At 42.5% G+C, this 27,382-nt stretch overlaps 1 protein-coding gene across 2 annotated transcripts in view; it reads right to left on the bottom strand.

The window, feature by feature from the left end:
• Nucleotides 1-27,382, bottom strand: part of DUSP8 (dual specificity phosphatase 8) — a 125,018-nt gene that overhangs the window by 88,477 nt on the left and 9,159 nt on the right. For both annotated transcript variants that reach the window (XM_089520965.1, XM_089520966.1), the window contains exon 2: nucleotides 6,864-7,269. In XM_089520965.1, coding sequence (XP_089377091.1) covers nucleotides 6,864-7,094 — 231 coding nt within the window. In that variant the 5' untranslated portion in view covers nucleotides 7,095-7,269. The remainder of the gene's footprint in view (nucleotides 1-6,863; nucleotides 7,270-27,382) is intronic.

Here is a 27,382-nt window from a genome sequence, read left to right on the forward strand (position 1 = left end):
TGCTCGGTTGTTGCTGCTGGTGAGGAAGGACTCCCAATCCTTCTTCTCTAGTGTGGAGATGGGAATAGTCAATGTGTGTGTTGAGGGTTTATAAAGGCCACATGGTCCAACCTACCAGCCAAGTCCCAACAATAGCAATAGCAGGTATATTTCTATACTGCTTATTAGTGCACTTAGGCACTCCCTAAGTGGTTTACAATGTGCCCCCAACAATCTGGGTACTAATTTTAGCGACCTCAAAAGAATGCCTGGCTGAATCGACTCTGAGGTCCTGGCTGGTATTGAACTCACAACCTTGTGGTTTGGAGTGAGTGGCTAGAGTACAGGCATTTAACCACTGCACCACCAGGGCTCCTTTGACTGACTTTTATGACTTTACTGCAGCCCCCACCCTGCCCCCTTTCCTTCACCACCCCCCTGCTGTTCCCTTTCTTCCTCACTGCTCCCTTGGATTTTTCTGTCTGGGGGGGTGTTGCCCACTTTGGGAATCAATGGTCTAGGTGCTGCTATTGAGACAGCTTTGTTGTTGTTATGTGACCACTACACCACACTGGCTCTTACTCTGGTTGAGTAGCCCTTCAAATAGAGGACTGTTTCAAGGACAGTCAGACCTTCAAATAGAACAAAGACCTTCTGCAAGAGAGGACACCTAGCTCCACCCTAGGGAGGAGGACAGGTACAATCCCTTGTGAATGCCTTCTTTTCTGAGAAAGGACAAAGACTGCTTCTAGAGAAATTCTAAAATTGTCAAACTGCAAATTTAGAGAGATGGATTTCCCATCACTGCAATTCTACATGTCTTTCAAAATTCTGCATAGAAATAACCCCAAATCTGGCATCCCAACAGATGACTTCTGCAACCTGCATGAAATATACAAATGAAGCAAATGTGCACACATTGTCTTATATCACACACTAATTCTGTTCTTTTAGTCAAGAGCGGGGGGGGGGGGGGGGGGACTGAAAGTCTGCTATCTGATGAACAGTGAAAAATCCTCCTCTAGCCTCTGAGATTTCCAGAAATACATTTTCAAGCCTCTCTTTGCAGCAAAGACAGTGAGAAACTGTTCTCTTCTTTGTTTCAGCTAAAAACTAAATTTCAGTGCTACAATTGCCTGAGTGCACATTCAGTCCCGAAATCCTATGCTTGTATGGCATCCACAAAGAATAATAAAATATTGTACATAGAGCTCTATAGATGATGTCAAGCCTGCCCTATCTAGGAGTGGCTTTGCATCCATTTCCTAATTTCCAAACAGTTACCATCAGGATATCCATTTCTTTCCTTTTTCAAGAAACATTTACCAGTTATCCTAGCCACCAAAATCTCCCAGAATTTAAATGCGCTGTAGCCACTCCAGGGGTGATATCCCCCCAAGACACCTAAAAGCAGATTTGTCTAAGAATCTGAAGAACGACAACAACAGAGTATTATGCTCCATTCTCCAGTGTGAACAGTGGCTTAAAAATAGCCATTCTCTATAGCCCCTGCCTGAAGCATCAGTACAGCAAGGAATTATTTTTCCCCCGTCACAGTCCCCACTCTACACACACACACACTCTTACTTCATCCAGGCAGGGGTGATGTCACTGGTAGCCAATTGCAATAAGCCCTGCACATACAAGCAAAGGGAGGGGGAGACAAGGACTCCACAGATGGCTCCAGCTGGGCCTAGCATTTGATTAATCGCTTGAATTACCCTCCTTTGCTACAAAATAATAAAAACTGGGGTGGAGGGGGAGAGGCAAAAGCAAATGCTAAAAAAAGCAATCCAGCTGCTGAGGGCTGGAGGAAGGATCTATTGTGGAAGGAGAGCTACTGAGCTTAGGAAAGACTACCTGGGCCCATCTGAAGAAAGGACAGCCAGCAGCCACTGTGAAGACATGGTCCATTCGTCTTCTCTAACCACAGTTGGCAAGCTCAGGAAGCAGATTTAAACCCTTATTTATAAAAAAGAAGGCATACTTGACAGAATTTCTTATTGCCCTTGCTCTTGTGTGCCTGAAGATTGGTTTCTTGGTCTTTTCTTACCACTATTAGCAAGCTTAGAAGGCAGATTTAAACCCTTATTTATCAAAAAGAATAAGGCATACTTGACAAAAGACTTCTTGACTGGCCTTGTTCTTGTGTCTGATATTCAGATCTTTAACAGGTGAAGCTTTTCCTGGCATAAGGGTAATGTGAGCAGAAAGAGCTTCATTTGTTTAATTTCTGCAGTTAAAGCAAAAGGAGCCTGACTGTTACAAAGCAGCAGGCAATTATAGGCACCAGTCCAATGCACATGCACCTTTGAGAAAATCCTATTCAGTGCAAGGTTGTATGTCCAGGCTAGTGTGCATACATACTTCCTTGGAGAAGTGTAAGGCAATATAACTTGGAATTCCATGCTTGGATCACAACTATATGTATTCATATCTCCTTCATTCTCCTTTTGTCCCATTTCTCCTGTGGCCACAGTATGAATAAAGACTGCTGGCCCAGCCTGATTGTCCTACATGACAAGGCCAAATGGAGCTACCTGTGTTTCCAGAGTCCGGAAATTATTTAGTTTCCAGATACCAAAGTTCAGCTGTGCAGCTCACTTCAGTTTATACTGGTCCTCCACTGTAGTGATTCCCAAATTATGGGTCTTCATATGCTCATATCTGGGCATCTAATTTGCATACTATGCAAATTATTATAATTATGCATATTATTAATTTGCATTCTGATTAATCATTGCACTTTTCCCACCATTATGTTTCAACCTCAGTACCAGTACCAAGCTAAGAACTCTTTTTTCTTCTTCCCCTTGCCTCTATCTGGTGTGAATAGAGCTTCCAAGCAGCCCCAGAGAGTAAAGGGATTCCCTTTACCCTGTAGAGGTGTTTGGAAGTGAAGTTCCACCATGCTGCCTAGCCCTAGGTTCAAGCCACTGACACAATCATCACACAACACAAGGCCATTTCTGCTCACCTTCTTTCCTTTCCTACCTTCCGGGCCTGTTGGGGAAGGGAATGGAAGAATAAGGTGGCAATGCTATGTCTGTGCAATAGCAACCAGAGCCTGAAAGGTGAGATGGGTGCCATTCTTCTTGCATAGCTTTCTGGTTCATTGCCACTGCCACATTTTAACCTACCCACCAGATTATAATGAAGGAGAAATCCAGGGTTTACTCCTTCAACTGGCCTAGCCAGCTGAGACATATTTTAGTCTCTAAAAGGACAAATGGCAACCTGGACTACAACTCCTAGAATCTCTCATCACTAACCATGCTGCTCGAGACTAGTAGAGTTACACAACATTTGGGAACTCAGAGTTGGAAACCATTCTACAAGAAATGTGCTTGCTCTCATGTACTCTCAGCTGTAAATCGCTGTCCAGATGGAAAGGGCAGGGAGCATCATTTGGTTATGCTCAGTTGCATCTGAGGTAGCCTGAACTGCAGGTTCTGCAAAAGAATTGTCTTAAGAGCAGAAGTCTTTTACATCCAAGATGAAGGAAAGAGCCATGTTCTAGCCACTACAGCACAGAAGAGGGAAAGTGGTAAATGTTAAAGAGACTATGAGTAGAGGCTGATAGTCTCTGGAAAGGAGGTTTGACAAATTAAATTGGTATCAATCGATCAATAAATTAAAATAAATCAGATAACATCACTTTCACTTTCCAGAAAGATAGGAAGAAGGGAATATGTTTCAGTAGTCAAGCTCTTCTGTTTTGATGCTGGCAACTAGACCCACTCCTCACATCAAAAGGACACACGGTTAAGCCACTTCTGTCACTCACTGCTCTCTGTACACCGGAAGGATCAAGAATGGTGGGTCTTTGGTAGTACATCTCTGCTTCTCCCTTCTGAAGCACACAATTTGCTCTGCACGCAATTATTTTCATTGACACAAATCCTACTTCAAAGGATTATCCCTGGTAACCCATGGCTCTTGAGGACAGATTATGCATCAGGCAATGAGTTCAGAGAAGCACAGAACTAGGGAGAATGAATGATTGGAAACAATGCCTGCATACAAACATATTAAGGCTTCTCTACACTACAGTGTTTTAATGCTACAGAAACACTTTTTATTTCTTTTCTTTTTGCAATTGGCCAGAAGAAAAATTCAAAATGATCCAGCATTAATGACAGAACAATACTGTTTAACAAAGTGCATCTCCAAATCTTTCTGATTCAAATTTCTCTTATGTTTGTCCAGAATTCAAGTTTTAACCAAGGTCCCCTTCAATGTTAATTAAAAGCTTCCCATTATGAGGTTTTGCCTGTTTTATGGCAACTTCTTGACTGCTTGTGGGTAGTCTGCTAAACAGCCCTTCAACAGGCTCTACTTTAGATTCTCTGAAGATGCCAGCCACATCTGCTGCAAAATGTCAGGAATAAACTCTTCCAGAACATAGCCTCATAGCCCCCCCAATCCCACAAAAAAACTATGGATGCTGGCTGTGAAAGCCTTCAACTTCATGGTCAAGATTTTACCATGAAGACTTTTACCATATACAAAGTAAGAAACATCAGATATCCAATTCAGGTTTAGAAAAGGAAGAGACATTAGAGATCATATTACAAATATATATCAGTTAATGAAGCACACCAAAGAATTTCAAAAGAAAATCAGCTTATGCTTCATAAATTGTAGTGAAGTCTTTGCTAGATCATGAAAAACTATGGATTACTCTAAAAGAAATGGGTGTGCCTCAACGTCTAATTGTCCTGATGGCATAATCTGTATTTTGGACAAGAAGTATTTTGGCCAGAACACAATATGGAGAAACAGAATGGTTTTCAAATAGCAAGGGAGTATTTATATGTAGATTATTAGATGGAAAGCAGGATTAGTCTCTGAGAGAGGATTTGTGAAAATTGTGGGAAGAAATATCAAGAACCATATTAATAAATCTAAGTATAAAATGTCCACTGGATTGTCACTATATAATTACCTGTTGTCATCTTCAGATAATTTTAATAAATGTAATTTTAGTGAAACAAGGCTTTTGTTATTAAAGGTTGTTTAATAAGGAAAGTAATTCTTTTTTGTTTCTTATAAAAATTTAACTAGTGACTAATTGGTTTCCAAATTTAATAAGTGGTTGTTGATTAAATGAAGGATAAAACATGCAAAAATAAAAGCAAGGGTGTTTTCCTTTTTTTTTCTTTTCCTTTTTTCTCTTTGGTTTGGGGGACAGCAGTGATAAGCCCCCATTTATTGATAGGGTCAGTGTCTCTGAAAGAGATAAAAAATATTCTGAGGAAGCACTGGTCTTGGTCTGATTGGGTTTATTTGACCTCAGTGATGTTCTCACACACCAAATATGACTGGTGAAATAGCCTCATGATCCACTTACATAAACCCAGCTTGTATGGGAACTTCAAGGAAACTGTTCAAGGAAACTAAATCAGCAACTATGAAGTTAAAGTAACAGAGAGAAGAGGTGAAACTTGAACAGCAAAAAGAAAGAAAAGAAATGAAAAGAAAAGAAGAAATTCTACACAATCTGAGGCGGGTTACAAACCGCCATATAGTACATGACGAGTGCGTACTAGGGTTAGGAAGGGGCGGTGCTTCTGCACCCCCTAACCCTAGTACGCGCTCTGCACGCACAAAATGGCGGCAGCCGTTCCACGCGGCCACTGCCATATTGATGTAGCGGACGCTCTGCGTCCGCACGTTGCGCCCCAGAAGAGATGTCGCGAGTGCACTCTTTGGCATTGGCGGCGCCTCTTCCGGGGCCTGAGAAGGAACGCAATTTCCGCGCTCCTTCTCTGCAGCGTCCAGGAGCCGTGCCGTTTAAAGGCTGCGGTTCCCGGATGCTGCAAGCGGAGGCGGAGCCAGACCGCCGCTTCTCGGTGGTCTGTAACCCGCCTGAGTCTTTGGGTGAATCATTTGGGAATTTAAAAAACAGTCCTTTTCTTTTCCTCTTCCCCTGCCCAGCAGGTGAATATTCACTGTAGCCCTAAATCATATTGAATGCTACACAGCTCACATTAGCTCTACTTGGTTCCCCTCCAATGAACCCATGTTTTGTTCTGTAGACAAAATTAGACATTTAGGCGGGTTACAGACCGCCATAAGGGACGTCCTTAGGACGTCCCATTTTGAAAAAGGGGTGTCTCTTCCAGATGCCCCTTACTCTGTTATGGACTGAGTCTGTAACAAATGGCGGCGGCCGTTCCACACGGCCGCTGCCACTTTGACGTAACGGACGCTCTGCGTCCGCACGTCGTGGCCCGGAAGTGACTCCGCAAGTGCGCGCTTTGGCACTTGCGGCATCTCTTCCGGGTTGCCGGAAGGAGCGCGATTTTTGCGCTCCTTCTTTGCAGCGCGGAGGAGTTGCGCGGTTTGGCTGCTGCGACTCCTCCGCGCTGCAACCGGCAGCGGCCCGAGACCGCCCCTTTTGGGTGGTCTGTAACGGGCCCCAATGTCCAGGATTCTCCTTGGGGCTGTTACTTATACACTGCACAACTCCTACAGCCACAATCGGTAACAGGCTCAGGAAGAAAACAGTATCAAAAGCCTTCCACTCATCTTACTGACATGTTTTCCCCAATAACGGGGAAAGCATGGGTGTATGTGTGGAAAATCAGCAGATAAAAAGACGGAAAGGAATGGAAGAAGAAGTCACCCTCTCGTGGGCCTTGCTTTGTGTGGGTCTCCCCTTGTAACCACAGCAGCTGTATTTAGGAAAGAAAAGCAGTCTATAGAAGGAACAGTTTAGGATAATGGTGTTCTGACTTTGTTTCTGTTGTTGGCCACCAGACTCCCCAGGTATTGACCATCCTTATGGGGTGGTAGTTAATAGGTAGGAATATTTAACAGGGAGGAAATCTGAGTTACAACAGGGTTTGGAGAGTTACCAAGGGACCATTTTTAAGTACCTTTATATTGGAGGCTGGCTGGATGAGCTCTGTGATGGATACTTTGTCTTGTTGAAGCCTCCTCTTGACCAGCTTGGAGCAGCAGATGTTGACAGAGCTGATGACATGCCAGGAGTTGTACTCCACAAAGGAGCGACTGTCAATGACCAACATGCCTTCGGCCCCACTCCTCAAGAGGCCAGCAAGCTTCTTGGGATCCATCACTTTGCATGGAAGTCTGTCCCCAGCCATGGTAGACTCGTCCCTTCCGCAGCCCGTGGGAGAAGGGAGGGAATGCCAGGGGTAGGGGAAACCAGGTGAGATCTCCCAGAGGTGAAGGGAATGGGGGAAGGGGGGGAGGCAGCTTGAAAACAGCCAAATTTTGCCACGCTGCTAAGGCCCTTTATGGGAAGTCATTGTGCCAAACCTGTTGGGAAGCATAGAGACAGAGAGAAAAAGGAAAGGGAAAGAAAGGAGGGAAAAGTAGTCAGATTCTGCAAGTTCAAACTAGCCCTGATTTACTCTGTTCTAATTCAGGTCCAGTAAAGTTACAAACACAAAGTTTGAAAGAAGGCACCAGAGTGCATGGAATGGCTTCATGGTCCTCCAGCAAAGTGGGAACTGCAATTTATAGACCTCCAGCAATTGTTAATCTGCAACTACTACAGCCCTGCCAGCCCAATGAATGGTGAAAATGATGGGAACTATATTCCAACAATATCTGGAGGACCAATTTGCTTCAGTTTCTAGCTTAATGGGTCAGTCATCCAAACAAAGATTCTGATACTAAAGACCAAAAAATTGTATAGTTTTGATCATGATGCTCAGCTTCACTGATTATTTCTATTTCATATAACCACAACAACACATCACAAGCTACTTTGTTGTTCTCTACACTATATTATGAAGCAGGGAGATTTAAAAAAAAAAACTTGAGTTCAAGGGAGCTCAGAGTTCCTCTATATTTATCAGAAGCTGCCCAAGAAAATCAGTAACTATGGGCAAAAATCCCAGAAGGGCAGAGGATATAAAACTGTGGCCTTGGGGATACATGAACCCCCTCCTTCCAGCTCTTTTTGTAGTCCTTGATCCATTTAGACTCATCCACTATCCCTTTTCCTACACACACACACCTCTTCAGAAAGCTTCCAGGAGAGGCAATTAACCTTTTAAACAGTTACTGTTTAACATCACAAATACTTGTTAAACATGCCTGGTTTAACATCACAAATTCCTGTTTCTCAAATCTTGGCGTGAACTTCCATCCACTTCCTTCCCAAGCCCCCACTCATTCTTGGAAATACATGGGAGTGGTGCCTGTCTTACCTACAGAAAGTTACCCATCAGCACCCACTTTCAATTATCCATTCCCTCTGCAGGCAATGCATTAACCCTGTTATAATATGAAGCTGCAGGAGAGTATGGTCTCAAACAGACCCACATTTTGTGATGGCCTGGGGACGAAGGTAGGCCTAGATAGGGCTGGGCGTCCACAAGCACCCTATCTTTGCTGCCCGTGCACCATGTTGGCGTGCACCCGTCCACCCAGGGCATGCCATGATGACACATGGGTATTGGAGGGCCCAAATGGTGGGATGAGTCTCATGATTGGAATGTGGAAATAGAGGGGTATAACCTTATTAAGAGAAATAGGTCAAACAGGAAAGGAGGAGGAATAGCACTATATGTCAGAAATATTTACACCAGTGAAGAGATCCTGGACATCAATCATGGAAGCCAGGTGGAGAGCATCTGGATAAGAATCAAAGGGGAGGGAAACAACAAGGGTGTTACGGTGGGAGTCTACTACAGACCCCCAAGTCAGACTGAGGAATTGGATGATATCTTTCTAGAACAGATGACCACACAATCAGAAAAGAGAGATGTAGTAGTGATGGGCGACTTCAACTATCCTGATATTTGCTGGAAGTCAAACTCAGCAAAATCCTCAAGGTCTAGCAAATTCCTCACTTGCCTGGAAGACAATTTCATGGTCCAAAAGGTGGAAGAGGCAACAAGGGGGTCAGCTATTTTAGATCTGATCCTAACCAACAAGGATGACTTGGTTAATGGGGTGCAAGTGGTGGGATCATTAGGTGGAAGTGACCATGTTCTCCTGGAGTTTGTAATACAGTGGAAAGGAGAAGCCAGGCAGAGTCAGACACGCATCCTAGACTTTAGGAGAGCGGATTTCAGTAAACTTAGAGAAGTATTGAGGGCGATTCCATGGTCAGAAATACTAAAAGATAAAGGAGTTCAGGACGGATGGGAGTTTCTCAAAAGGGAGATATTGAAGGCACAATTTCAAACAGTTCCAGTGAGAAAGAAAAACGGGAGGTGTCTCAAGAAACCAGGATGGATGACTAAGGAACTTTTTACCGAGCTAAGTTTGAAACGGAACATGTATAAGAAATGGAAAAAGGGGGAAATCACGAAAAAGGAATTCAAACAAATAGCAGGCATGTGTAGGTGTAAAGTCAGAAAAGCTAAAGCGCAGAATGAACTCAGGCTTGCTAGAGAGGTTAAGAACAATAAAAAGGGCTTTTTTGGATATGTCCGCAGCAAGAGGAAGAAGAAGGAAACGGTAGGGCCACTGCATGGAGAAGATGGCAAAATGCTAACAGGAGATAGAGAAAAGGCAGAATTACTCAACACCTTCTTTGCCTCAGTCTTCTCAGAAAAGGCAAAGGGTGCTCAACCTGAGGATAATGGAGCAGAGGACAGAATAGGGGAATTTCAGCACAGAATAAGTAAAGAGATAGTAGAGGAACACCTTGTTAATCTAAATGAATTTAAGTCTCCGGGACCAGATGAACTCCATCCAAGGGTATTAAAAGAACTGGCAAAAGTAATATCGGAGCCATTGGCAATCATATTTGAAAACTCCTGGAGAACAGGAGAGATCCCAGCAGACTGGAGGAGGGCAAACGTTGTCCCCATCTTCAAAAAGGGGAAAAAAGAGGATCCCAACAATTATCGTCCAGTTAGTCTGACATCAGTTCTAGGAAAGATTCTGGAGCAGATCATTAAACAGAGAGTCTGTGAACATCTAGAAGGCAATGCCATAATCACAAAAAGTCAACATGGGTTTCAGAGAAACAAGTCATGCCAGACAAATCTAATCTCTTTCTTTGATAAAATTACCAGCTTGGTAGATGAAGGGAATGCTGTGGATATAGTATATCTTGATTTTAGTAAGGCCTTTGACAAGGTTTCCCATGACATTCTTGCAAACAAGCTTGTAAAATGTGGGCTAGACAAAGGAACTGTTAAATGGATCTGTAATTGGTTGACCGGCCGAACCCAAAGGGTGCTCAACAATGGCTCCTTTTCATCCTGGAGAGAAGTGACCAGTGGGGTCCCACAGGGCTCTGTCCTGGGCCCAGTGCTATTCAACATCTTTATCAATGACCTGGATGACAGAATTGGGAGCATACTTATCAAATTTGCAGATGACACCAAATTAGGGGGAATAGCTAATACCCCAGAGGACAGGATCAAGATTCAAAATGACCTGAATAGACTAGAAAGCTGGGCCAAAGCTAACAAAATGAAATTCAACACAGAGAAATGTAAGGTATTGCACATAGGGCAGAAAAATAAAATGCACAGATATAGGATGGGTGACACCTGGCTGAATGAAACTACGTGTGAAAGGGATCTAGGAGTCCAAGTAGACTACAAGTTGAACATGAGTGAACAGTGTGATGCGGCAGCTAAAAAGGCCAATGCTATTTTAGGCTGCATCAATAGAAGTATAGTGTCTAGATCAAGAGAAGTAATAGTGCCACTGTATTCTGCTTTGGTCAGGCCCCACCTAGAATATTGTGTCCAGTTCTGGGCGCCACAATTCAGAAAGGACATTGAGAAACTGGAGCGTGTCCAAAGGAGGGTGACAAAAATGGTGAAGGGTCTGGAAACCATGCCCTATGAGGAACGACTTAGGGAGCTGGGGATGTTTAGCCTGGAGAAAAGAAGGTTAAGAGGTGATATGATAGCCCTTGTTAAATATTTGAAAGGATGTCATGTTGAAGAGGGAGCAAGCTTGTTTTCTGCTGCTCCAGAGAACAGGACCCGGAACAACGGATGCAAGCTACAGGAAAAGAGATTCCACCTGAACATTAGGAGGAACTTCCTGACAGTAAGGGCTGTTCGACAGTGGAATGCACTTCCTCGGAAGGTGATAGAGTCTCCTTCCTTGGAGGTCTTTAAACAGAGGCTGGATGGCCATCTGTCAGGGATGCTTTGATTTGGATTTCCTGCATGGCAGGGGGTTGGACTGGATGGCCCTAGTGGTCTCTTCCAACTCTATGTTTCTATGATTCTATGATTCTATGAAATGGAGCTCCACGGAAGGGGCGTCATCATGGATGGCACCCCTTCCAGGAAGCTGCTTTTAGCAGCTTCTTTTTGCTCCCAAGAGACTGTTGCTATAGTGTACGGTTGCCATGGCAACAATCTGGGGCAGAAATGGGCAGTGTCTTGCCACCCCTTCCTTTTTAAAAATTTTTTTACTTGTTTTATTAATTAATATTCTTAATATATACAATACATATCATGTTTCTATATATGAATATATTCCTACATTCTATTTAACAATGCCCGTCTGCCAAGCCCCTGTGTTCAGGATCAAATGCCCAGCTCACAAAGGGTAAGAATGAGAGTCAAACGGATTGATTGGTACAGTATATGATTTCTACTGCATCTCAGAATCTTTTCCAACATACAGTGATTCCTCAGTAAACATGTCAACTCCACTGAGGTTAAAACTTGGGAAATCACTGATATCATACATACATGAAAATGAATCCATTGTGACATTAAAAACACAGGGAAGGTAATAAGCATTCTTCAGTTTTACACATCCACATTTGTGTTCTTGTTTTCCTACATGCTGTGTTCAGGTAATCAAACCTACGTTTATTAAGCAAGGATCTATATGAGCACGTCACACTCCCACATAGCCCTTTGTTAACTACTTTGCTCCTTTGGTGCAAGTGGCAGAACAAACCACACGAATGGACTTAATCATACTTTCTTATAACATACAAATTGGAACCAATGGTTAATGGGTTATAAACAAGCCAAGATTGGAAGCTGATATGAAATCATAGTGTAAATCACACACTATACAAAGTGATGACTAAACATAGTTTGCATTCTTATTTCTTCTGTTCATGCAATGGGTGAAATTAAGTTGTATCAAAAAGTGCTGTACAGATGCACACCAGTTATGCATGACTTACTGACACCTTAACCAGGCCAATTGGCTCTTTTTACATTATAAAAATGAAGGAATATAGGAATTTTCCACCTCGGTGAGAATTGTCTGTAAAGAAATGAATACATGAGTTCATCCTCATAGCTGAAACCTGGCAAGCTCTAGTTGACCTCTTGAAAAGTTTACTTGAAATAGCTTGTTATTATGAAAAACATCATGAAAAGTATATGCGTTGCAATGTTGAATTTGAAGGTAAAGGGAGGGAAAACAGTTTTCTGCTAGCATCACACGTAACAACTCTCCCACATCCTTCAAATACTGTTCAAAACTTCTGATACATTGTGGAGGGGACAAATTATGCAATTCCAGTAAGCCTAATTTATAATTCAGTCAGCATAGGGTTGCCATATCCCGCCAGGGGGCGGGACAATCCCGGTTTGGGCGGTGCCATCCCGGTCCCGGTCCGGTTTGGCGCCCAAACCGGGAGGGCCCCGCCCACCGCGGCCACCTCAGCCCCCGCGGCGGCTCCAAGGCCTTGCTGAGGTCTGGGAAGGCTCTCCGCGGTTGGAGCTCCAGCCATGGAGACGCTCCCTCCCGGGCCCCAGCGAGGCCTTGGAGGCAGCTCCGCGGTCGGAGCTCCGGCCGCGGGGTCCTCAAGGCCTCCGTGAGGTCAAGGAGGAGGAGGAGGACGCTTCCCACCACGGCGATCACCGCGATGGGAGCCGGCCCCCGCCTCCTTCCCGGCCTGGGAGCTGGCCAAGGCTTCTTCCCAGGCCGGGAGGAGGAGGAGGCTGCTTGCCACCGTGGCAATCGCCGCGATGAGGGGCGGCCCCCACCTCCTTCCCAGCCTGGGAGCCGGCCGAGGCTTCTTCCCAGGCCGGGAGGAGGAGGAGGACGCTTCCCACCGCGGCAATCGCCACGATGGGAGCCGGCCTCTGCCTCCTTCCCGGCCTGGGAGCCAGGCCCAGGCTTCCTCCTAAGCCGGGGAGGAAGCGGAGACTGCTCTCATTGCGGCGATCGCCGCGATGAGGAGCGGCCCCCGCCTCCTTCCCGGCTTGGGAGCAGGCCTAGGCTTCCTCCCAAGCCGGGAGGAGGACGAAGCTGCTTGGCACCGCGGCAATCGCCACGATTCCAAGTGGCCCCCGTTCCTCCTCCCGGCTTGGGAGGCGGCCTAGGCGTCCTCCGAAGCCGGGAGGAGGAGGAGGAGGACAGGGTTTGAAAATGTAGGACTTTTTTTTTTAATTTCCTAGCCAGGAAATTAAAAAAAAAAGTTCTACATTTTCAAACCTGGTCCTACATTTGTCCCGGTTTGGAGGTCCTCCATTATGGCAACCCTAAGTCAGCATGGATAGCTCCACTTTGAACCTTCCTACTTCTTAGTTTTAAAAATGTTCCCATTTCCTGTTCTCAATATGAGAATGTAATTACACCTTCTTTTTCTTCCAGCTGCTAAATACTAATCTATACAAACTTGAAAACTCACCACTAGCTCTTAATATTTGAACTCCTTTCTAAGGTCTGGTTCAGATAAAGATATACATCTACTTCCTCTGTGGGATTAGCGTGACTACTAACTAATCTTAACAGCCAAATTCTGCTGAGAGGTAAATCCTAAGGCATTCAATGAGACTTATTCAAAGGTAAATGAATACACACTCCCACCTTGGAGTTAACTTCCCAGCAAACTCAATGGAACTTACTTCTCAGAAGACATGGACTGCATTATGTTGCAGTTTCCCGATTATCTACTGACTGTAGATGCTGAGTATCAGGATCTGTGCATACCTCTTGATTCTCCAGTATTGGAGAAAAAGCAGTAATTCTTAGATAATCAAGATGAGGGGGAAAGGGGGGGAAAATGAAGAAGCCACCATGAAAGCCATACTAGAAGCTGCCATCATGTCTTCTAATCCATTCTCTGCCCATTCCTTCACCTCTTTGACGTGCATTGTTTATTTATTTGTACATCTGAAGAAAGCTGCCAATTATAGCAGCAGCTCCTTTGGCAGTTGGCTTGCCAACCCCTCTGCACCATCAGAAGCCTACTCAGTGTGGTCTCTCTTTTTTGTGCTCCAGTATTAAAGTCCTTTTTTTTTTTGCACTTCAGGGCAGGCTTTTAAAACTGAAAAGAGCCCTAATTAAAGGTGGTCTATGAGGGAAAGAAGTAGGCGCCTGCTACCGTTATGACACACTTCATTATGTGCATTCTGCCTTGCTAAGGATCCCCTGCTGTTCCTGAGCAACAGAACTGAAAGTAATCAGAAAGGATGCAAATTAATTGGTTTTCCCCTCCTGCCTCCATTCCTCACCTACTCCAACCCATCTCTTTTTCCACTGGCGGGGGACGACTAGCAGCATGTTTCTCTTCATTTCTTCAAATTCCAGTCAGAACTATTAATTGAAACATAGAGACACAGGAGCCCCAGTAAAGAGACAGAGATAGCACAGACAAAGGGAGAAGAATGAACTCTGAGATTGAGATGAAGGACTGATCAAACAGAAGCAGCCAGCTGAGAGATGAAATATCAAGCTAAGGAGATGTGCAGTCCTCCCATTCTCAAGATTATGGTGGGGGGCATTCAGGCTTTTCAAAACACAATTTAAGGGGGTTTAGTGAGATTTAAAAAACAAACAAAACAAACCTTGTATCCCACGCAAAAAAAAAATATGTTGTTTTCAGGAGGCCTGTGTGTGTTAACAGTAATGACAAAATGAACAATATTGATTTGTGAAGAATCCTACTGAAAGGTAACAACAGGCTATCTGTGCACCACTTCATCTGTACTCCACATCTCCATTACTGAAAAAGGATTTCTGTCTTGTGTGTGTTGTGCACCTTTAAGTCCGACTTATGGCAACCCTATGATGGGGTTTTCTATAGAAGGGCTTTTATTTACCAAAGTGTTCTTTATCATATGCACATTTGTGTCTATTTGCTAAATGCCAGGTTTGGACAACATTTTCTGAAAGAACGAACTACACACAGATTCTCAAGCCTCCCTGCCCCTGTCACAGGTCCTCATTCTCCCCCTCAAAAATTCCCCCACTAAAGAATCACTCCTCTGGAAGATTTTAAGTGTTTCTCCTTTTTAAAGCTATTGGTGGGCACCAGGCTTTTTGTAGGGATGTGAAACAGCTTCCCTCTTCCCCCCCCCCCCCAAAAAAAAGGAACTGGCAATTTGGGCATAGGAAATGGAAAACTATCATCCACAGACTCTCCAGGGTTGACCACCCCAGCATAATGGAACCCCACCCCCGGGTAAACCAAAACACTAAAAGACACCAAAGTAGTGAAACCGAGAACAGTGGAAACTGTGGTTTGCAAAAGGCAAGAGTATCCCCCCACACATGTGTGTGCCAAAAAGGATAAAAGAATAACTTGCTCCCCAGACCAAAAGCCATGACAGTGAAATTATTCAGAAGAAAAATGCCAAAGACCGCTTTTGCATAACACTTTTAGTTAGGTCAATTTGGCAGTCGCAAAATACCATGCAAGCTTTTGAATTCTTATTGCAATATCTACCTTTCTCCCAACTCCTCATCATACTAGGCAGCAAGCAAATGGGAAGCAAAGGAAAGATGTCTATTAAAGCCATAGGATCTCCTTCGAACTAGTTTTAAGAGAGAAATTGGGATGGGGGTAGAAAAAAACTTACCTGAGTTCTATCAGATATTGAAAATATTTCAGTTAACCTAAGGATAGCTGAGACTGAGAAACAAATAATGCACACACACATCCATTTTTATCAATGTAAAATCTAGCTGTTTACTCAGAATTACTGACTTAGTTCAAGCAGTTATGGCCCATTTCCTATTTGTTATGGTCCACCAGAAATTCAGTATACTTGCTGTTACTCCTGGCTGCTGAGAAGGGAAGGCTGTCATGCACCTATAAAGCTACCAGTGAACTTCCTTCAGTGTGCTGGGTCACAAATTATGCAGTCAAAGTTAAGAACAATGAAGAAAGTCCCAGGCTGAAACATTTCATTTTGTTTCCTCCTCAGTTGCAGGACAGGGCAAGAATATTACTTACTCAGAAGAGTTTTAAAAAACAAAAACAACCCCCCCCCCCCTTTATTTTATAATAGCATGATCACAAGGGAAGAATTTGACATTTTCCCTCTTCCCATTAGCTCAAACCTTCAAAATAACCTCATCAAACCTCCTTGGAAACCAGCAGGACAAAAGCATCTGACATGACCTGGGAACAACAGTATTTAAAATTATTAGTTCTCCCGAACATGCTTAGTTATCTCAAAGAATCTGTCGTTTCCCATCCTTTGTAATAAAAAATATTAATTATCTCTCTCACATGGTTGTTCTCTAAGGGTGTGTCAAAAAGGAAGCAGGATCTTTTCTACGATTCAGTTCTGAAGGGGACCTTTTTCATACTCTTGGAAATGTTGCTGGGTTCATATGATAGCATCTCTTTGTATCAATTGCTGGATCAATATGTAACATATATCTGGATATATCACACAACACTGCAAAAACTGTGGCGTAAGATACACCACAGTGGGAGGGTATGGTTCATGATCAGGTACATATAGGTATAAACAAGCAGACATCAGTTCACACAAATCAGTCTTCCTAGTGTACTCTGAGGAACCCTGGGAGGTGACAAATGTGACCTGACCACAACTCAAATTACACAGTTACAGCACTATGTGATTCCACTAACTGCCATGGCTATATCCTATGAAATCCTGTTTTTTGTAGCTTTGGGAGGCACTAGAGCTCTTCAGTTGAGAATTCTAAGCACTCTTCCCTAAATTGCAAAGTGTAAGATTTCATAGGATGGAATTAAGTCAGTTAAAGTGGAATCATAGTGCTACAACTGTGTAGCATGAAAGGGCCCTGGGTAAATTATGAGCATGTGATAAAATTAAGGACTGGGGCATGCCATATCATTACCTCAGCAAGCCATTAACTCTTAAAGGAGGGGAAAGGTTAACATGGGGCCTACATTAGGTTTCAGGAACAAAGCTTTGTCCCTTTTTTTATCAGTTTATCAAAGCCATCTTAATCTGCTTGAGTGCTCCTGAAGAACATTATCGTAATCCTTTAATTCCACCTCTCTCTTGAATGACTGTAATGAGGAGATGAGCACAGGGGTTGACCTGAATGGAAATAAAGGAGAAGATGTCATGCCACCACCAGGACAAGCTTGGGGCAGCTTAGCGTAGCTATTACGGCAGCTACAGGCTGTCTAAGGACAACATGGAGCTGCCAAGGTGAACTGAGAGAGGGGGTGATATGGCAGACAAAGCCATGCCAAGGCAGCATTAAACACTCTGAATGTATCAGTTGGAAGGTGAAAACTAATTATCACATGTCTGAAGCTACATGGCTGCTATCAAAAGCATTTGCTATGGGTCACCAAATCCATATGTGATCTCTCTCTTGACAGAATCCACTCCTGACTTTACTGCATGTAGAATAATGTTGGAGCAACCCCTGTATTTCTCCCCCTGCCCAAGTGCTGAGAAGAGCCCTTTCAAACTGAAGGAAGAAATATGGTAAAATTCTCACCATTTGGCAGGATAATACAAATGACCCACTTCCTAATTATTCACACAGTTTCCTATTATTGTTTCTTCTGGTCATTTGTGTTCACCCCATGTTACTAACCAATTTTGTACAGAGGAACATCTGTTTTCAGATGTCAAAGCAGACACAGCACATCCCAGTTTATCTTGTGAATGAAGAGAAAGATCATCAAAGGCAAAAGAATCTCAATCGTCTTCATTTGACACCAGTCTGGGTAGGTAAAAATATTATATAGTAATACTCGTTTAAGCGGACAGGAACAAACAGGAACAGGGAGGATGTAAAGTAGAAGGATATGTTCCTTCACTTATCTTGATTCTCTCGTATCAGGTTGCAACTAGACAGGATAGCAGAAAGGTCTAATCCGAGTCCTGAAAATTCCCTAAAAAGTGGTAGTGAGGGGAAATTGGAAACTTGGCACTGGTAAACGGATATGGTTGAAGAACCCACTCCTCACCTATATTTTTCTATTCCAAATTGCTTTTTAAAAGCCACACACACACAAGGCGATACTTATGTTTGGTCTCATATCTTCATGAGAGTTAAAACCCTATTTCAGATTTGTTTATTTATTTTTTAATTTATATCCCACCATTCTCCTTATGCAAGCTGAAGGCAGCCTACAGCATTTTTTTTTTTAAAAAAAGGATACAGTTTAGGAAGCTACCAATTGAAGTTCACATAACCATATGCACATGAAGTTTGCTTTATATTGTTTCAGACTATTTCTCCATCGAGCCCATTTATCCCATCTGATCTAAGTACCAATGACTTTCTGTGGTTTCAGCCAAAGGTCTTTCTCATCACCTGTAACCTGATCCTTTTAACTGGAGATGTCAGGAGCTGAACCTGTAATTTTTTATGTGCAAAGCAAAACACATCCATATCCTTTGTATTCCAGCAATACGTCCAGCTTGAGTAGCTTGTGGCTGTTGCATAATTGTACTGTACTATTTAAAAAACTTTTACTATGAACCTGAAACTTCCTGATGCCTGAAGCCAATATTGGTGGTACCAACCAGAATAAGGTTATCTCCTTACAGTGGTCTTCTAATTTAAAGAAGTGCTGTTCAATCATGTGTGCCAGTTTTTGGTGAAAGAGTGTAAATGCTACTCAAAGACTACTCTGAGGAAAAAGGAATACAGTACATAAGCAAATCACCTTAACCCAAAACCTACAATGACTTGCCAATTGTTTTTGTTGACCCACTTGCCTTTAGAGAACTATATGTATACAAAGCTCCTACCCTCATGGCAGTGGGGGGGAAACCTAGGCCAATCAGGATCCCCCTCTCACATATAGCACTATGCACAAAAATCTATATGCACATTAGACACCATCACACAGGCACTACAGAAGTGAATGTGTGAACAGTCCGTATTTGAGTGGTGAGGGCAACATCGTATAATCCCTTACCTCCTTCTCAGGTTCTTTCAGTACATGAGAGAGTACAAATGAAGTCTATTCTTCTCTCCATATGCCTTTTACTTCTTGTCTGGCCACAAAGCAGACTATTAGAAAGGGATGGGAGCAAAGTGGGTGGCTCTCCTGTCTTTATCCCGTCTGTGACAGCAATCATGTGAAAGGCATTCATTCATACATGTCACATTGATCTTGTCATTATCCTGTCAGCAAAATGGAATTGTATTAATGGGAACTTCTGTTATTACAAATGAAGGGCATTGACGGGACAATTTCATCTCACTGACGGGACAGTGACAGGATCAGCATGATGTTGTATAAAAGTCTTTCATGCCATCACGGTCACTAGCACTACATAGAAAGGAAAATGTCTGGATCAGTGTGACGTCATGTGAAAGTCCTTCCTGCGACTGTGGACAAGGACAGGAAAAGGACGGGACAAGGATGTCCTTTTCCTCATCTGATAATCTCATAAGAGACCAGATTTGGCTCAAGAGCTTCCAGATGTCTTAGCCTAGAGCAGGAATAGGCTACTGTCAGGGGGTGAGGGCTGACCTGGCTACCCAGTAGGCACTGAAGAAATACCCTGCAATTCTGGTTCTTGCATTTTCAAAAAAGCCTCTCTTGGGCATAAACTGGACTAAAAGGCTCTGAAAATGTGAAGAAATGTGGAGATGTGGGTAGGAGACCCAAAAATGGCACTGAGGCTGTAAGTAGCCCACAGGCTTCATTTTGTCCAGTTCAATAGAATCTTCATCTATAACAGGGATAGGAATTATGCAGCCATCCAAATGTTGCTGGGCAATAACTCCCTAGGGATGAAAGGAGTTGCAGTCCAACAGCATTTGGGGAGGGCTGCACGGTTTCCAATCCTGGTCTATAACCATACTAGGAAATAGGTTTGCCAATACATTTTTGAATACTGTTCTGGTACAGCAATTAAAGGGTAAAACACAATAGTGTTGGCAAGCCTCTGAAGAATAAAATAGTTTGGGGCAGGGGTTGACAGAAAGTAATTCTTGGTTCAGCCTTCAGGAATGACAGTTTATTATCTACTGGAAGGATTACCAAAGCAAGCAACTGTCAGCTTAGAACCTGAAATGGTGGCAGGATGGCTTAAGCTTTACAGCTATCTACACTCTTATTAAGATGTAAATTCTGGCACTGCAGCTAAATTCCCCCCCAACCACCCTTCCTCTTCCTTTTTCAAGTGCTTAAGTGCTTACAAAGCTGTATTCTTACCACCCACTCTGTGCCATATGAAGAATCCCAAAATCACACAGCTATGACTAAATTATTCATATTTTTGCAGTAGCAGCAATTACGGTGTGTATATGTATGTGCCTTCAAATCACCTATCAACTTATGGTAACCCAGGCAGGAATACTCAGAGGTGGTTTTGTCCCTTTGTTCCTCTGAAATATAACCTACAGTATCTGGTATTCATTGGCAGTTTCCCATCCACATACTAACCAGGGCTGGTCCAGTTTAGTTTCTAAGACCAGATGGGATCTGGTGCTTTAAGGTATTTAGGTCAGCAATCAAGGACATGAGCCTCATTAACAAGTTACTGCCTTGCATTTCTACTGCACAAGATGCCAGGCAGCAACTATACCTCAGAGTTCATGCAGACATTCAAATGAGATTCCCACACGTAGTTCAAGTGTAACCTGGTTCTCAAGTCTTCTCATAGCTTTGACAAACTGAATGCTTGCTTGGAACAGGGAAGGACAGATGACTGCCCTATTAAGGTGACATGACTTTAGACTGGTAAGAAAAGATTCATTTATCTTGTGGCCCAAAAATGCCGTTGCATACTCTGTTTCAAGAGGTGGTCTTTCTCTACTTTATCAGAAGTTCACTCCTATCCACACCTTTCTTTTCCCACATCTGCACTAATCCCTATAATCTTGTTGAGTTTCTTTAAAGGCAAAATCAGTGTTCAAAACAGTTGCAATTACAAAACAAAACCAAAAAAACCAACCCCATATACTCCTAACAAGCATTTTCATAACATGTGGCTCAAGACTATATTTGACACAGCACACAAAACCATGGCCACAGTTCCACTGATTAAAAAAAACCAAAAACATCCCAGGTTGCAAGAACCAGAAATACACCACCCAGCAATCTAAAGCTACACCTTTTTTTCAGTTTAAGCAGGTAAATGTACCTATTTTATGTAAATAAATGCACATGCTTTGTAAATGCACTGATCTGTCTTGTAGATGTTGCCAACTTTTCTCTGTTATTTACTTGACTTACAAAATGTGTCACTTGCCTTGCTACCAAAAATAGCACTCAAGGCAATATATGAATCTTCTGTACACAAAAAGACAATGGAGTTTGGATTACTCATGGGGAAGGGATTAGTTCATGCAATAAAATTTCATTCACCACTGGAGCCTGCAATGTGTACGTACAACTGATAATGAAAAGAAAATTCTTAAAACAAAGCATGTTTAGCTTGAGATCACTGCTTGGAGACCAGAATGGCCCTGATTAGGAGTTACCTATCATTAAATTAAACAAGCAAACCATAGTCTGAGATTTACCTAAATGTTGGCTCACCATTCAAAAATTGAATGTGAAAACTACTAAATATTATTTAGTCCCATTATTCCTTTTTTATTTGGGTTTCTGAACTTGCAGGCTTAGACAGGTGATTCTCCCTCCTAAGACAGTATATCTGTCTCCTCATATGGAACGCTTCCAAAACTTCTCCAATCAATGACTAAAGATAAAGTGAACTGTAACACTGTTGCTACAGCATGCCACTCCTACAAGCAGTGCATGATTAAAGAGAATTTCCATTTGCAATTCCCAGCGCATACTCTTTGCTCAAGCTTCTCTCTCACAATAAAATCCCTTTCTAAACTTGCTCTTTTTGAGAATCCGCAGAGTATTAAAACCCAGTTCTCATTACATCCTCATGACTTCTCACCGATTGAAATCTCAACCTGTTTTTAAACTATACCTGCTTCAGACTGCAGCTGAAGGGTCACCTAAACAATGTGTCTCCAACCTACAACATGCTCACAGTAGAAATGTTTAATTTTTGAAAAAGAATAAAGGAAAAGCCATGACCTGCAACCAAGGAATGTTTTTAAAACACTTTGGTGAGGAAGGATCCCCATTATTTAAAGATGCTCAGCTATGCTCTTGTGAATAAATTTCAACAATATTATACACCAGAAGGATACAGTGGTTTTTGATCCATCAAATTAAGCATCCATATGGTTCCATACCAGACTATTCTCCCATATTGATTTTGGAAGTAAACATCAACTGTCACATGGATCACTGTGTATTTAACAATGGTTAATTGACTTGACACGTGAACACATGTGCAATATGCCATATCCCAACAACTGAAAGTGCTAAGTATGTCCATCTGGAAAAGTACATGATTGATCAACTATATTACTGTGTTAGTGGTACATCAAATTAACTCCACATCATACATGACAGCTAAAAACACATCTTTCTGCCAGGATGAGGTTCTCAGCATAGCTATGGCTTTCTCACAATAAATACATACTGGTTTCCACCCTCCCCCACACTAGTTACAAAAAAATTGCTACAGGCTTTGTTCCCACTACAAAAGGGTCCAGGATTCAATGCGAGCTATATGCCCCCCGTTCCCACTGGAACTTGATTCTGATCCTCATTTGATCGAGTCCAGTGGGCAAATGCCAAAAGCCCGGAGCATTTAGGTAGCTGCTTTTCAGAGATTCTTTTGGGAAGCTTCGATCCCAACCACGTCCCATGAGTGGGAACACCAGATTGGGATCGAATCATCCAGAGGGGAGGGGCAAATGGCAAAGGGGTGTGTGTTATCCATCCCCAGAGATGTCACACATACACCAGTGCTGCCTTTTGGGGTACTTTTTTAAAAAAATAAAACTAATCGCAAAAGTGATACATTGGCTAAGCAGCTACTCACAAAGGAGCGACTGGCTGCTAAGCCAGTCAATTACTTTTGCGATTAGTTTTCCTTTAAAAGGAAAAAAGAAATCCTCCCTCCTCCTCCTCTCTGCTCCCTCCCCCGGCCGCAGTGCTCTGTTTCCCGGCCCCACAACCAACTCTAACTCCCAGAATTCCAAATTGCACGGCGCTCCTGCACAGCAAAAAAGGAGTGCCGGGAAGCGGCTCCATTTTGTGGTGCACTTCTGCCGCCACAAAACACCAGTGATGGTGCGGTGACGTCGCAGCTGTGCCGCCCCATTTGGAGGCGGTGCAGCTGCGACATCACCAGTATGCACCACATCTGGTGGGCATGCTGCAGCTGCGGCACCCTCATCATGTGCGAGGGCTGCCGGGTGTGTGGGCACTCCGCCCATCAGGCAGCCCTCGTACGTGACAAGGGCGCCGCAAAGGCCCATCTGTTCCAGGCCAATGAGGCCAGAGTCACTTATAAGAGAACCTCTTTAATTGAAAAGAGCAGTTAGGAGTTCTATTCCAAGCTATCACATGCTAGTGCAGGTTCCCCAACCTGCTACTCTCTAGGTGTTTTGGACTAAAAGTTCTAAGACTCTCAGCCAATAATGAGGAATGATGGGAGTTCTCATCTAAAATATTGGGGGAGGGGACATCTGCTTGGGCTGTATTAGTTTGTCAGTCCTAACAACAGAGCAGAGAAATTTAGGTGAAGTGCAATACAGACTGAATCTCCTTTATCCAGAATTCCAAAATTGTAACATGGGTGGCTGAGGTAATGACACCTTTGCTTTCTGATGGTTTGGTGTACAGTGGGCCCCTCCACATTTACTGGGCTTAGGGACGCAGATACCTTCTGAAAGTGGAAAAAACACAAATAAGTTTTAAAAAACATTATTTTTTTACACAGAACACATCTCTAGGAACTTCTAGGTCTTCCAGCACAACACATCCACCAGAAATTGACTCCAGAATTGTGCTGGAGGAGCTACAAAAGGCTGGAGAAGCATTTTCTCTAGTAATCCCTAAGTCCTCCAGCACAACCTGTGGCAAAAGTAGGTCGCAGAGCTGCGCTGGAGAACCTAGAGATTCCTAGAGAGCACATATTAATCAAATCTGCAAAAGTAAAAGCCACAGATGTTGAGGGCTCACTGTGTACAAACTTTGTTGCATGCACAAAATTATTAAAAATATTGTTCATAAAATTACTTTCAGGTTATGCTTATAAGGTGTATACAAAACATAAATGAATTTAATGTATAGACTTGGGTTCCATCACTATGTATATGCAAATATTCCAAAATCTGAAAAATTTCAAAGTCCAAAACACTTCTGGTCCCAAGTATTTCAGATAAGAGAGACTCAACCTATATAGGATAGAAAGGAGGTCTTCAAACACTACATAATTATTGCTTATGATTTGCTTTGGTAGAACAAAGGGCATGTAAAGAGTGAGGAGTGACACCATAACTCATTTCTGATCTGAATGGACATACCTAAGAAGGGAGCTTTATACATTCAGAGACATCAAAATAGTAGCCCCAAAAGTGTTATCTCTTCAGACTGAAGTCCTATGCAAACTTCTGTAGGTTTAAGATCCATTAAACAAAATGTGATGTACTTCTGACAACAATACATGTAATCTGTTTCACAGAGCAATCCTCAATATCATCATTTCCAGCTATGTGAATTTCTTCATGGAAACAAGGCATACTGGAGATAGAACTTTCCACAATGACTTATGTCATTCCAGTTGGTAATCTGTTCACTTGCCTTGTTATACCACAGAGGGTTGTAAACTGTCCAACCCATTATCCAAAAGTGTAAAACAGAAGTGAAGAAACCCATGAAAAGAATAATCAAAAGCATACCTTCCTTCCATGTAACACATGTCTCTGATGCCCTTATTCAGTGTAGACATAAACTCAAGTCTGAAACTGAAATGTTATGACCTCTAGACAAGAGAACATTCACACAGACAATGAGTTTGTCCTCTTATCTCTGGACCAACTGAGTAACACTGAAGTGTGATTTAATTTGATGTGCAATGCAACTTAATAGTGGTCATTCTGGTTACAACCACTCCTGTGCATTTAAAAATGTCATTGTAGGAACAATCTAACACATGATACCTGTCAAACTGCAACTCTATGGGATAAACGAAATGTTAATCTTAACTAGAGTAGACCCCCTAAATCAGTGGTATTTAAATGAATATTGGCTTAGCATATTCCCACTGATTTTGATTGGTCTACTCTAGCTATGACTAGTAACTCGATTTACTTTTATGTGTTCCCTCCGCAGAGCTCAACAAAGATGAAACCATCTGGAAATTTGAGGAAGTCCTACTTATATACCACACCTCTGAGACACAGTAGAAAGAATACCTGGCATGCAAAAGAAGGGTCAAATCTGACTCTTCAGTTTCAATTTGAGAATTGTAATTTACAAACAGGAAGGAGAAATCAAACAAGTGTGTATTCATTTTCTTCAATCTATCTCTGCCATCTTGAGCAGCAAATATTGATGTAAAACTAGTTTTCTTTCTCTGTAACACAATGTCTCATTTTCCCTTTCAGTTTACAAAACTTGGATAAAACATTCCAATACTGACAACCTCTAGTGAAACCATTAACACAACAGCTGGCAAAATAGGTCAGCTCATTTGCTACTTTGGCCTGAAAAAGAAGGGCAGAAGGTGCCAGTCTGTATTATCAAAAAACAATTCCAAAGCTGTGCACATTTCTGGGCATACATAATTTTGACCAAATGACTTTTCTTGATCATGCCAGGTGGAATACCTTACTTGGGAAGACCATTTCACACTTACAGTTTAATGTGTATAACTAAGATCTTTTAAGTTAAAAAACAAAACAAACAAACAAAAAGACCGAAGTGGTATTTGCATGGCCCTCCAATATTACTGGACTGCAACTCGCAGCAACCTTAGTCATTATAGCCAATGGTGGGGAATGCTAAAACTGCAGTGCAACAACATCTGGAGGGTTGTATCATGCCCATCCCTGGTGTAAGGTATCAATACAATAAACCCAGGTTTGAAAACATATAGCATACAGACATACCCAAGAGCAAGAGTATGACCCTTTGCTTTTAGCCACTGCTTTTCCCAAGCCAGTGCTCTCCAGCTGTACTGGACTGTAACTTCCATTTTGCCCAGAGATGATTAGCATTACTGGACAAAACTGATCTACAACATTAGCAGATAATAAGAGCTGTCTCCAAACCTGATTTCCATAGACTATGCTTTTGTTAATGGAATGGGAAGAGGACAAACCAGTATTTTTTAATGTTACAAAGTCTAGTTCTAGTGGTGCTTCAGTAAGTAACAGAAGAAAAGGTTAGGGAAACTGGCCTTTTAAGTGTAAACAAGCCTGCCTTGAGAATGGAAATGGAAAGAACCAACTGAATAGTTTCCCCCTTTCTTTTAAAATCCAATTTGCACACGTGACATTTTATTTTAGACTATAGCTGCTTATTGGTTCAGCGAACCATATATATGGCTCATGACAAAATAAGGATGTAGGGAAAATAAAGTTGTTTTGAAGCAGCTAAAACAGAGACAGGTATTTCACATATTCAAATGACTATCGTCACTGCGTGATAATTGCAACTATCACTGATTGCACATCTGGATTTATTTATTTATAATGTTACTCACTAGACTTAGTTGTGGAAGTACTGGCACCACAAATTCAAAAGCAAAATAGTAATAATAATAATAATAATAATAATAATTTGTTTTGTTTATATAGTGCTATTCCAAAGATCATAGCGGTGAACAGCAAGTAAGCTAATTAGCAAGTAAGCTAATTTGCCCCCAACAGTCTGGGTACTCATTTTAGCGACCTCGGAAGGATGCAAGCCTGAGTCAAGCTTGGGCCCTTTTGCTGGTCTTGAACTCGCAACCTTGTGGTTTTGAGTGAATGGCTGCAGTACAGGCATTTAACCACTGCGCCACCAGATTCAACAACTGCTGAAAACAAAGCACTGTACTGATACTCCTTAACACCTTTTGTGAATTTAGCTGTTAGTCAAGGGACTACTCTTTCCCCTGCCCAACTTTCTTCAAAAAGCAGGAGACAGTTTATTAGCAGCTTCCCTCTGGAATAAGTTTTTAAAAAGAAACATTAAAATATATCAGTTTCCCCTATGGAGAAGTACATTATGCTTAAAAAGATAATTTCCAGTATCTACTGTGCTGCTTTCTTTGCCACCAGACTTTTAGGCACCACCTTGCACAGACCTATGCAAATCTATCATATTTCTATACATGAGAAACACAGTTTTGAAGAACCTGGGTATTTGAGGTTTTCTAGCCATGACTGATTGGTTGCTACTGTGTATCTGAAGATAAGTATAGTAGCTGAAACATCATACAGTACTAGG

Source organism: Sceloporus occidentalis, unplaced genomic scaffold (assembly GCF_023333645.1).
Source record: "Sceloporus occidentalis isolate IW3139 unplaced genomic scaffold, rSceOcc1.0.p SCAF_4, whole genome shotgun sequence".
Lineage (NCBI taxonomy): Eukaryota > Metazoa > Chordata > Lepidosauria > Squamata > Phrynosomatidae > Sceloporus > Sceloporus occidentalis.